Genomic DNA, 13,498 nt, shown 5'->3' with positions numbered 1-13,498 from the left:
GAGTCGGACCCAACTCATAGCGACCTCCTTGGGTTTCCAAGGCAGTATCTCTATGGAAGTAGATTGCCCCATCTTCCTTCTGAGGAGTGGCTGATGTGTTTGAACCTCCAGACTTCTGATTAGCAGTCAAGTGCCTTAGGCACTTTGCTAGGGTGGGGTTCGGAAACCCAAGGAGGGGTTGCTATGAGTTGGATTCGACTAGACGGCCATGAATTTGGTTTTGGTTTGGTCGGGCAATTAAAGCTCTAAACCAGCAGTACTTTATCAAAGCAAATACAGGTGGTTCTGAAAGTGCTGCCGGGACCCTCTCCCAAGTGCCACTAAGACTGGAAACCAGTCACGTAGCCTTCCAGTCTTGGTCAGTTAGACCCTGTCCTCAATCCCCTAAACTCAGGTATAAATCTTCCCAAAAGATGGGTGGGTTTCTGCAGATATTCTTAGATCCATTTCAGCCTGGCTGCATGCACTGGATCAGAAGAAGCTTTTAGCAAGTTGTGTAAGCCTGTGTCTACCTTTTATGTATCACTTTGTAAATGCTCGCTTTCTTCCTCTCTCTTGATTTTGTTTTTTCCCTCTTATTCTTAGTAAAACTCATGCTGGTAACGGGACCCTCTGACAGACTTTTTGTTTTCTCCAAACTCATCCAAAGGGAAATTTCAAACCCCCTGGGAAATTTCCAGGACATGGTCCAAGATAAAATTTTATCCTTTCCTGTCTATCTCAGTTACTATGGAAGTAATGAAGTTTATAAAAACACTATTGTGTATATGTCCATTATTAACTAACAGCTATATCCTGAATGAACTTACTGTTATTTTTCATCTCTGGCTCATCACAGTATCAAATAAATTTACAATCTACTCCTAAAATCAATATACAAAACAAAGAACATTTATATTGAGACCATCAAATGTATAAAAGAACTTACCCAAGACCACACATCAGTTCAGTGGCAGAATAGAAATGTAAATCTAAGTCTGTCTTACTCAAAACTCATACTCTTTCAACAATAATAAACCACCTTCCACATTTCATTATGGACACAGGACACATTTATGAGAAAATTCCATATCAGAGTCTAATTTGGACTTCTTTGCATTATCTTATATAATTAGTATTATTAGACTATATAGAGCATCCTGTCTCATGGGCAATGTGAGGTAAATTTTCCTCCTTTTTAATTCTGTTTGGGTTTTCCACACATCTTCCCAAACCACTCCTTCCTCCTAATCCACATACCTTTACACTTATAGTTCTAAGGTTGTGCTCCTAATTATTACTGGAATATGATTAGGCCAGAATTTTTCACTACCACTTGCTTCTCTTGCCACCTGCCCACAACAATTTACATTCCTCCCCAAAAAACTTCATCTCATTATATTACTGGCTCAAAGTTATCAACTGTACCAGGTCTGCATGTGGGTAAGGATATGAGGGTACAATTCCTCTCCATATGAAGGCCTATAAGTAAGAAAACAGGATCTCTTGAGTGGCACAAATGGTTTGTGCTTGATTATTAATCTCAAAAAAAAAAAAAAAAAAAACACCGTGATGGTTCAAATGTACCCCATGGCACCATGGGAGATAGGGACCTAGTGATCTGCTTCTGTAAAGATTATAGCCAAGAAATTCTAAGGAGCAGTTCTACTCTGGATTGAACACATGAGGTCACTATAAGTCAGAGGTGACTCAATGCAACAGCAACAGCAACTAAGAAAACAAATTATTTACCCCTCCTCCCATTACACAACATACTTTAGTGTGAAAGAAATAGAAAATTAAAACAGAATTCCCATTTGGAAAAGGGATGGGGGGGAACGGGAGGTATATAACAATCACTGGTCCATGTTGTCGTTAGGTGCCGTCAAGTCATCTCTGACTCATAGTGACCTTATGCACAACAGAACGAAACATTGCCCCGTCCCATGCCAGCCTCATGATCCTTGCTAAACCTGAGCCCATTGTTGTAGCCACTGTGTCTATCCATCTCGTTGAGGGCCATCCCCTTCTTCATTGACCCTCCACTTTACAAACCATATCCTTCTCCAGGGAATGGTTCCTAGCAGTAAAATTAAGGTTAGGAAGCATGTAAATTATTGTCTCTGCAATGTTCCCCAGCACTGCTGTCATTTGTGGGTACTCATTACATGAGTTACATAGCTCCAAGAGAGACAGTTGAAGACCACTGTTCTAAAAGCACAGCATCCATTACTTTCATGGATTTTAAAAGACAAATGATCCATTTATATCACATCATCAAGCCCTGTGTCTGCAGAGCCAGGCAGTGAGGTTCCTAGGGGAAGGAATATTAAAGAATTAACTTGTATACTTATGCTTTGGTCATTTTGCTTATAAATTAGTAGAACCAGACTACAGTTAAATCAATTCTTCATTGGAATCATTTGAAAATTACACTTTCTAAAAGCAGTGATTTCATATTCTGCTATGCTCCTTTTATTACAGAAAAGCAACCAAACCAAAAACCAAACCCACTGCCTTTTAGTTGATTCTGAGTCATAGAAAAGCAACCAAATAGAACTTAATCTTCCAAAAGTGCCAATAGTTGGATCGCCTTAGTAGCATTATTTATTTGACTGCTGAGCCATACTAAATTTTCTTTAGGTTATCATTAAAAAAAAAAAAAAAAAAAAACTCACTGCCATCGAGTCAGATCTGCCTCGTAGTGACCCCTCCTTGAGTTTTCGAGGCAGTATCACTACTGAAGTAGATTGTCCAACCTTCCTTCCGAGGAGTAGCTGGTGGGTTTGAACTGCCAGGCTTCTGGTTAGCAGTTAAATGCCTTAGGCACTATGCCACCAGAGCTCCCTGGTTATCATCTCAGTTAGTCTTTAATTTTTAAAAAATCAGTGTACTCAAATTCTACTACTTGCATCCTATTCCTTTGCAATACTTTAAATTAGCAGCACTCCACACTTCAATTTTATTTTAGTACATAATTAAACATTCTCAATTAACTGAACAAAATATGAAAAAGCAGTTCGGAAGTTCATCTGATCCCTCTCCCTCTTGTCCTGGGGATACACGGTCTAAATCAGTGATTCTCACTCAACTGGTGGGGATTTCTGCCATGTCTGGAGACATGTTTAATGGTTACAACTGGGGATGTACAGGAATCTAGTGGGTAGAGGCCAAAACCAAACCCAATCCACTACCTTCATATTGATTCTGACTCACAGCGACCCTGCAGGATAGAGGAGAACTGCTTCATAGGGTTTCCTAGGCTGTAATCCTTACGGCAGCAGACTGCCACATCTTTCTCCTGTGGAGCGGCTGATAGGTTTAAACCGATGACCTTTTGGTTGGCAACTGAATGCTTTAATCATTGTGCCATCAGGTCTCCTTGGATAGAGGTCAGGCATGCTACTAATCATCCTACAATGCACATGGATGTCAACAAAATAAAGAATTATCTGGCCACAAATGTTAATAGCGCTGCTGTTGATTCGGGTCTAGAGGAAATTCCATTATTTTCTGTATAGGTGATATAACAAAACACATTTCACAGTACACGAGCTAATTACTTACAGTCGTTCATTCAATGAATACTTATTAATTACTATGTGGCAGATACTTTGGGCACAGAGACAATCACTGTCCTTAGAAGGCAGAGGGGAAGACTCTAACAAATAACTCACAAAACGTTGGCCCTCACCAATTGTGTTATACATCTATTAAGGATCTAGCTGAATAACGTGATGTGTGAAAAAATATCTAAAAGATATATAGTCCATCTATGTATCTACACAATAGAAGTACTTGAATTAGGCTGGATGCTGAAGGCTATACACTTAGGTCACATTATGTTAAGCCCTTGAAGAAATGCCTTCATTAAGCTCCGAGTACGCTATACTCTGCTTTCACTGAAGAACAACCTAAGAAAGTCACGTGAAACTCTACCAACTTCCTATAGGAATCTTGTACTATGACTCAGTGCTACCTACTATGGAAATTTCATATAGAAATCAGAATTGAAAAGTTTCTTCTTCTCTGATGCCAATTATATATGTTTCCCTTCACTCCAACTGCCAACTCTCTTATAGAGCCAAATCTGAGGCTCAACTAAATCAACTATGGGGGTACTTGCAGCCTGAACATTTGTTTACCTCCCCACCTCCACCCCAACTGGTCTTAACTGGTATTTTGATCTTCCTTGTTCTAGATTCTAGGAGCTCTGGTGGTGTAGTGCCTAAGGCATCTGACTGCTAACCAGAAAGCTGGCAGTTCAAACCCACCAGCCACTCCTGGGAAGGAAAACTGGGCAATCTACTTCTGTAGAGACACTGCCTCAGAAACCCAAAGAAGGGTCACTGAGGGTCAGAAGTGACTCGACAACAGTGAGTTTGGTTTGGTTTGGTTCTAGATTCTTGGTCTTATTTATATTTTACCATCATTTAATCTATTCTTACCCTATTTTGTCTCAATTAATGTATATAGTCAAGTATAAATAAAATTAAAAGACAGACAATATACAACTTCAATAAATAATAAATAAGCATAGTAATGCTCAGAGATGTGTACTGGCTTCTTTGACAGCCTGAAGGAGACTCTTAATTAATATAGTGAGGATCATGTAAAACTTCCTGAAGGGAATTTGTAACTAACCTGAACACTGACTAAAGACTAGGAGTTACTTAAATAAAAAAGATAACTCCAAAAAGCAAATTCACTGTCATTGTGTCGATTCCAACTCACAGCAACCCCCATTGGGTCTCCAAAGCTGTAAATCTTTACAGAAGTAGATTGCCTCACTGTCTTCCATGGACCAGCTGGTGGGTTTGAACCACCGACCTTCTAATTAGCAGCCAAATGCTTAGCCACTGTACCACCAGAACTCCTTAAAGAAGATAAGGGGGTGAGGAAATGTTCTAGGCAAGAAATAAAAGCAGGTACCAAGGCATAGAGATGAGAGAAAGCCCAGTGCATACAAGGAACTGCAAGCAATTTGCTTTTGCCAAAACAGAGGGTGCTTTGGGAGTAATGTGACATGACACTGAAGAGGTAAGTAGAACACAGATCATAAAGGACTTTAGAAGCCACAGTAGGACTTTAGACTGTGGCCTAAAAAGCATGATTGGAAATATGAGAACAATCAAGAATTTATTGCAATAATCCAGGAATAAAAAGATGATCTCCATGTAAGGGAATCAGTTACCACAAACACCAGATGTTTTCAGTAAACAATCCCAAAAATTTATTAGAAAAAACTCAAATTCCATTTTCACCCTATCCCAAAAATGCAATATCTACTACCAATATTAACCTTTACAATACTGCCATGGGAAGGTGGGGTCGTTCACCAACAGGTATAAGAGGAAGTAAGTCAAAAAACAAAACATAAGAATCCTGATTCCTAGATTTCCCATTCTCCTTTGCATCTGATATTCCATGGATTTATAGGCAGCTCTAACAAGAAACACTAAGGAACTCTAACAGCTATCCATCTTACGACACGCAGCCAGGATCTGCTATGATTTTATGACTCCAATTGTTCCAATCACAGTTTGTAACACAGAAATAAAACTGTTCAGTGTCTCAGTCTTTGCTTCATTTTGTTTCACCGAGATCTGCATTTCTAAATGTTCAGGTTCCAACAGCAGCTCTGTTAAGAACAGGCAGCCAGTGTCATCCTGAGCACTGAGGTAGGCTTTCCACGGCTGAGCCCCAGCCCTGCTCATTGCAATGGTCTGGATGTTCACTACCTGCAGGGCCATCTGGAGGGTGTCAGGATGGACTGCTCCCTGCCATGGTAACATTTGCTGGTGAGCAACTTTGAGGCGAAGCCAAGTTTTCTCAAAATATTCAGCAGTAATCTGATGATTGGGGACTAGTATGAGGGCTCCAGAATCAGGGAGTTCTTGTATCCGTTCCTTGTCCTCTTCAGGAATTAAGGGTCCTAAAAAGGTCAGAAAGTTTGTGTAAGATAAGTTCTTCATCTATAGGAGGTACATTTTTAATCTAAATTCTCCAAGTGCACAATGTGATTTTTATCTTTGGATAAATGGCTTAATAATCAATGATGGATTTCTTTTTTTGTTAACAAAGGCTCAAACTCAGGTAATAGCCTGAGATTTACCTAGGGCACCGTAGTTTTTTCCAGTCACTGCAAAAGATAAAGATTTACTATGATAATAGGTTAATACTGGTAATGGTTAATACTGGTAATAGCCTGAGATTTACCTAGGGCACCCTAGTTTTTACCAGTCACTGCAAAAGATAAATTATTATCTATTATTATGTTACCTATTATAATAGGTAACATAAGGGTTATTTTTACCTGATGTGGCAAAGGATGCAGTGTTAGGAAGCTCTGGGCCATGGCGCTCTGTCCACTGGAGTTTAGAGATGGTTGCCCAGCGGGCTTTGCCATACACTGGCACCAATGTGTTGAAGTCTGAGGCCCAGCTATTCACAGGTCTTTCTGCCTGATCCTCCAAAAGTCCAAGAGAAGGGTCAGATTTAGGGCTACACAGGATCCGCTTAACTTCATCAATACCAGCCAAGAGGAGGCGATAATAGAAAAGACCTCGGTCCCGTACTGCCATATCCTTTTCTTCCTCTGAAGTAAGACAACAGACCGAGTAATTTAAAAACAAAAACATTCTCCTATTACTTGTGCCAACCATAATAGGAAAAAAAAAAAAGAAGAAGGAAGAGGGAGGAAACAAAAACATTCACATTTTCTTCTCAGGTCTCCACCTGACTCACCAGTGAGAGCTGTGAGAATTTCTATTATGGTTCAGGCAAGTACTATTTCCTTCTGAAGAACCTACCTATGCAGTAATATAGTAAACGCCCCAGCATGTCCTGGCACTCAGCAGGTCGAGAGAGGAAAAGGCGCAGCAGTGCAGCGAGTAGCTCCATTTTAACAGCTGGAAACGTCTCTGACTTCACATGCTCTACAAGGTCCTCCAACACATAAGGAGCATTGGGAATTCTTTCCCCATGGACACCAAGAAGCCAAATAAGTGCCTGCTTCCCCTAAAGAATGAAAAAATAAGAACAGGTACTCAACACTTGGCTGTCTAGAACACAGGAGATAGGAGACAATTTCTGGCTTTACTTTTTCCCTAGTGCCAGCAGAAAAATACCATCTTTTATTTACTTCAGCTTGTATCAGTTCAAACACTAGCCCTAAATCTGACCCTACAACAAACAGGAATGAAATTCCAATGCACGAAAGGGGATGAAACAAGAGACAATCTCAAATCTCATACATATGGTGTTAGGCAATAATGCTTCCTCAGCTTTGGAGCCTATGCCCCAATTTGAGGTTTAATGTTTCAGAGGAAGCAACTAAAGCAATTTCCAATTACTTCATTAAAGTGGTTAGTAATTTATAGAATGATCTGTGGAGGTTCTTAAAAATATATGTGCCTAGGCCCCATACCCCTGAAGATTTAAGTCAGTAGACTTGAGCAGGGTAAAGTCCAAAGAGTAGTAAAAATCCCTCAGGTGATCCTGATTCTCATTGCAGATGAAAATTCTACAGGCTAAAGCTCTGACTCAAAACTGTTCAAGAGAACAGTAACATCAAAGTATGTGTAATAACAACCATATATAAATCCTAATGCTTTTATAATTTATAAATCATTTACATCCAAAAGAAAACTTGAGTTGGCAATCAATTCTAAGTTTCTACTTCAGACCCTGAGTAGAATGAATAATGAGATTCCATTTCAGAGGGTTGGGTCACAAGCATTGCCTTTCTGCCTCAATTTAAAGGAGGATTACAGATTACCTCACTATCTTGAATGTTCTCCTCACAGCCGGGCAGGGCTTGACACACAGCTTCGGTACACTGAGGGCACAACCAAACCAGGTCTCGGAAAGTCTGCACCACCACTACAACACAGCCCAAGGTACAAGATAACAAGATTAAAGCCACCATGCTTGAAGGAATCTTTTTTTTCTTTTTAATTGTGATTTGGGTGAAAATTTACAGAGCAAATTCACTTTCCATACAGCATTTCACATACATTTTGTTTCATGACATTGACCACAATTCACCACAATGCAACAGCTCCCCTCCCACTTCCTCCTGACAGTCACCTCTTCCCTGTTTCTATCCCTCCATGCACTCCTGCCCCCTGTGCTGTCTCCCTGTGCATAAACAGCCCTTCTTTCTCCCATGATTGTTCTCTCCAAGGAGTGTATCTACCTCAGGTAAATGTTCAACTCCTATGCCTGTCTTTTGTTTGGCTGGAAGCCACAGTTGTGGTTTCAACCCCAGACCTGAAGGGCAGCTAGGGGGCACAGTCTCAGTGGTTCCATCAGGCTCTATCGACCAGCAAACCTGGTCCCTCCCCAACAAATGTTTTTGAGTTTTGTTCCACATTGTTCTCCTGCTTGAAGGAATCTTAAGAGATATATACTCAAATTAGATTTCTGAATGAATTTCTGTGAAATGGGTGTTGAAGTTGTGATCAGTGATTATCTGGGGAAATGTCAGATATGGGCAATAATTTCTTGAATGAATAGTTGCTCTTAATTGCCATGAGGATAAATGAGCTAATGTATAGGAAAGTACTTTGCAAACATAAAGATGTATGCAAACATGGTGTTGTTGCTGCTGTTGATTCTTTCAAGACAGTATACCTGGAGCCACCAGGGCCAGGGCCAAGGTGAGGCAAGCAATATGCATAGAGCACAAAATGTAAGATGCTCAAGAGTTGGCATTTGCACAAGCCTGAGAGTGAGTGTCTCTTAAATTTGTCATTCTAGGCATTTCATTTGCCTTACCCTCATCTCAGCTCTGAAAGACACTGCCTATAGTAAACTTCCATAAAGCAAAAAGAGGGGATACCAGTTGCCACTGAGTCAGTTCTGACTCATGGCGACTCTATGTGTCTGAGTAGAACTGTGTTCCACAGGGTTTTCAATAGCTTATAATCTTTCAGAAATAGATCATCAGGGCTTTCTTCCAAGGTGTCCTTGGGTGGATTTGAACTTCCAACCTTTTAGTTAGCAGCTGAGCACTTAACTGTTTGTGCTACCCAGGGTCTCCTAAGAGGGAGTTGTTGTTCTTGTTAACCACTATCAAGTCGATTTAGACTCATAGTGACCCATGTGACAGTCATCACTGCTCTGCTGTAATCATCATGGGAGCAGATTGCCAGGTCTGTCTCTCACAGACCCAGTGGGTGGGTTCAAACTGCCAACCTTTCATTTGCACCACCAGGGCTCTATGAGAATAGGGATGGAGGTGGGAAATAATAAGCAAGGTCATCCTAGTACCTCTCTGTTAAACCCCCCTGTTATCTACAGTACAGACCTATCAACTTGTGGCAGCCTGAGGACTCTTTACTCTATGAGATCTTTCCTCTCCAACAGGGACAGAAGATAATACAAGGAAGAGATTTAAAAAAAAAAAAAAAAAAAAACTTTATGATTAATTCAACAATATTTTTGGAGCAACTACTACAGACAAGGCATTTGACAAAAATATCTGGAAAGGTAGCTTTTACCTGTGGTGATATGTTCTTGTCGAAGTCCCAGCAACTCTGTTAAAATCTGCACACATTGATCTGTGTAGGTTCTGGCAATGCCACCTACAGAGAAAAAGAGGGCATAGAGAAAGGCGTCAGGTCAAATACCTCATTCCAAAATCATTTCTCACCAGTCAAAGACAAAGAGGACCAGAAATATTTTAAAATAAGCACTCTGCTTATTAAAAGGAGCTCTGGTGGTGCAATGCCTAAAGCATCTGACTGCTAACCAAAAGACTGGCAGTTCAAATCCAACAGCTACTCCATGGAAGGAAGATGGGGCAATCTGCTGTTTCTTCTTTTTTTTTTTAAATTGTGATTTGGGTGAAACTTTACAGAGCAAATTCACTTTCCATACAGCAGTTCACATATACTTTGTCTCATGACAATGACTACAATTTACCACAGTGCAACAGCCCCTCCCACTTCCTCCCGATAATTACCTGGTGTCCATCCCTCAGTGCCCTCCTGCCCCCTGAGCTGTCTCTCTGTGCATAAACAGCCCTTCGTTCTCCCATGATTGTTCTCTCCAAGGAGTGTACCTACCTCAGGTAAATGTTCAACTCATATGCCTGTCTTTTGCTTGGCTGGAAGCCACAGGTGTGGGTTCAATTCCAGACCTGAAGGGCAGCTAGGGGCCATAGTCTCAATGGTTCCACCAGGCTCTATCAGACCAGCAAAACTGCCCCCCCCCTTTTTTTTTCTCCAAATGATTTTGAGTTTTGTTCCACATTGTTCTCCTTCTCTATCCAGGATCTCCTATATAGATCCTCCTCCAAGTGGTTCACAGTGGTAGCTGGGCACCCTCTAGTTCTTCTGGTCTCATAGTCGTATAGGCTGTGGATCACATGGTGTACCAGTTGCTAGGACTAATTGTTTCCATGAATCTTAAGTTTTCTTCACTGGGGCAATCTAGTTCTATAAAGATTTACAACCTTGGAAAACCAATTGGGGTTGCCTTGAGTTAGAAATGACTTGATGGCAGTGGGTTTGTTTTTTTTTCTTTTTAAAGAAGATTCTAAGTTTGTTATAAAGGAAACTTTGTTACAAGTTAATCCATTTTTTGAATTAACCAGTATAAAATTGGAAGAAGGGTAGAAAACATTCAGTAACAAAGGTATTTACATGGCAGCAAGATATAAGGCATGCTGCACCAAAATATTCCTGCTGGGAACACCTGACAGCAATCTCCTGACTGCAGGGTTGCTATTCTCCTCTTTGCTCCCTCTTCCCTGCCCCTACAAATAATCACCAAACCAAATTCACTGCCATCAAGTCAATTTTGACTAAGAGCAACCCCCATTGGGTTTCCAAGGCGGTAAATCTTTATGGAAGTAGATTGCCCAGTCTTCCTTCTGTGGAGCGGTTGGTGAGTTTGAACCGCCAGCCTTCTGGTTAGCAGTCAAATGCCCTAGGCACTACACCACCAGTTGTTGTTGTTAGGTGCTGTCGAGTCATCTCCAACTCATAGCAATCCTGTGCACAGCAGAATGAACCACCACCTGGTCCTGAGCCAGTTCCACGATTCTTGCTATACTTGAGCCCATTGCCACTGCCACTGCATCAATCCATCTTGTTGAGGGCCAGAATTCTCCTCTTTTGTCAACCTTCCACCTTACCAAGCATGACATCCTTCTCCAGGGAATGGTCCCTTCTGACATGACCAAAGTATGTGAGATGAAGTCTGGCCATTCTCACCTCCAAGGAGCATTCTGGCTGTACTTCCTCTAGGACAGACATGTTAGTTCTTTTAGCACTCCATGCTACTTTCAGCATTCTTCACCAAACCACAGCTCAAAAGCATCAATTCTTCTGTTCTCCTTTTTCTTTGTCCAGCTCTCACATGCATACCAGGCAATTAAAAATAACATGCCTTGTGTCAGGCACACATTAGTCCTCAAGGAGGCATCTTTGCTTTTCAGCAATTGAAAGAAGTCCTTTGCAGCCTATTTGCCCAGTGCTATCCATCGTTGTCTGATGTCCTGACTGCTGCTTCCATTGGCATCGATTGTAGAACCAAGCAACATGAAGTCTTTGACAATTTCAATCTTTTCTCCATTTATTGTAATGTTGCTTATAGGACCAGTTGTAAGGATTTTTATTTTCTTTATATTGAGATGTAATCCATACTGCAGACTGTATTTTTCAATCTTTATCAGTAAGCACCTCAAGTCATCCTCACTTTCAGCAAGCAAAGCTGTGTCATCAGCATATCGTAGGTTGTTAATGATTCTTCCTCCAATCCTGATGCCATGTTCTTCTTCATATAGTCCAGCTTCTTGGATTATTTGCTCAGCATACAAACTGAATAAGTATGGCGAGAGGATACAGGCCTGACACACTCCCTTCTTGATTTTTAAACCATGCAGTGTCCCCTTGTTCTGTTTGAATGACACCCTCCTGGTCTATGTACTGGTTCCTCATAAGTGCAATTAAGTGTTGTGGAATTCCCATTCATCTCAATGTTATCCACAATTTGTTATGATCCACACTATCAAATGCTTTCGCATAGTCAATAAAACAAGTAAACATCTTTCTGTATTCTTTGCTTTGAGCCAAGATCCATCTGACATCTATCCCTCATTCCATGTCCTTTTCTGAATCCAGCTTGCATTTCTGGAAGTGCTCTGTCAATATACTGCTATAACCATTTTTGAATTACTTTCAGTAAAATCTTACTTGCATGCGGTATTAATGATATTGTTTGATAATTTCCACAGTCTGTGGGATCACCTTTCTTTGGAATGGGTGCAAATATGGATCTCTTTCAATCAGTTGGCCAGATAGCTGTCTTCCAAATCTCTTGGCATAACCAAGTGAGTGCCCCTAGCAGGACATCCATTTGTTGAAACATCTCAATGGGTATTCCATCAATTCCTGGGGCCTTGTTCTCATCAATTCTTTCAGTGCAGCTTTGACGTCTTCCTTCAATACCATTAGTTCTTGAACATATGCCACCTCCTGAAAAGGATGAAGATTGACCAGTTCTTTCTGGTAAAGTGACTCTGTGCATTCCTTCCATCTTCTTTTGATGCCTCCTGCATCACTCAATATTTCGCCCATAGAACCTTTGAATATTCCAACTTGAGGTTTAAATTTTTTCCTCAGTTCTCTCAGCTGGAGAAATGCTGAGCGTGTTCTTCCCTCTTGGTTTTCTAACTCCAGGTCTTTGTGCATTTCATTATAGTAATTGGCTTTGTCTGCTCAAGCTGCTCTTTGAAATCTTCTGTTCAGTTCTTTTATCTTGTCATTTCTTCCATTTGCTTTAGTTACTGTTCACTCAAGGGCAAGTTTCACAGTCTCTCTGACATCCATTTTGGTCTTTTCTTTCTTTCTCATATTTTTAATGACCTCTTGCTTTCTTCATGGATGCTCTTGATGTCATCCCACAATTCTTCTGGTTTTCAGTCACTGGTGTTCAATGCATCAAATCTATTCCTTAGATCGTCTCTAAATTCAGGAATATATTCAAGGTCCTATTTTGGCTCTCGTGAACTTGTTTTAAATTGTCTTCAACTTCAAGTTGAACTTGGATATGAGCAGTTGATGGTCTGTTCCACAATCAGCTCCTGGCCTGGTTTTGGCTGAAGATATTGAGCTTTTCCATCTCGTCTTGCCACAGGTGTAGTCAATCTGATTCCTGTGTACACCATCTGGCGAGCTCCATGTGTATAGCCACTGTTTGTGTTGTTGAGAAAAGTTATTTGGAATGAATAAGTTGTTAGTCTTGCAAAATTCTATCATGCAACCTCCAGTGTTATTTCTGTCACCAAGGCCAAATTTTCCAACTACCGGTGATTCTTGTTTCCAACTTTTGCATTCCAATCACCAGTGATAAGCAACACATGATTTGGGTGAAGATTTACAGAGCAAATTCACTTTCCATACAGCAGTTCACATACACTGTCTCATGACATTGACCACAATTTACCACAATGCAACAGCTCCCCTCCCACTTCCTCCCAATAGTTACCTCTTTCCTGTGTCTATCC

The 13,498-nt window shown here is 40.8% G+C and overlaps 1 protein-coding gene across 1 annotated transcript in view; it reads right to left on the bottom strand.

The window, feature by feature from the left end:
• Positions 1–5,486: 5,486 nt before the first annotated feature.
• The window catches only part of AP4B1 (adaptor related protein complex 4 subunit beta 1), a 15,609-nt gene continuing 7,597 nt past the window's right edge, over positions 5,487–13,498 (bottom strand). Inside the window, exons 6-10 of the mRNA XM_007948994.2 lie at positions 9,486–9,569; positions 7,760–7,863; positions 6,792–6,999; positions 6,296–6,577; positions 5,487–5,914 (exon numbers count right to left, since the gene is read on the bottom strand). Of these exons, the coding sequence (XP_007947185.1) occupies positions 5,487–5,914; positions 6,296–6,577; positions 6,792–6,999; positions 7,760–7,863; positions 9,486–9,569 (1,106 nt within the window). The remainder of the gene's footprint in view (positions 5,915–6,295; positions 6,578–6,791; positions 7,000–7,759; positions 7,864–9,485; positions 9,570–13,498) is intronic.

This window comes from Orycteropus afer, unplaced genomic scaffold (assembly GCF_000298275.1).
Source record: "Orycteropus afer afer isolate SDZICR_OR568_19922 unplaced genomic scaffold, OryAfe1.0 scaffold00010, whole genome shotgun sequence".
NCBI classification, from domain to species: Eukaryota; Metazoa; Chordata; class Mammalia; order Tubulidentata; family Orycteropodidae; genus Orycteropus; species Orycteropus afer.
This window is presented reverse-complemented; position numbering and strand designations above follow the sequence as displayed.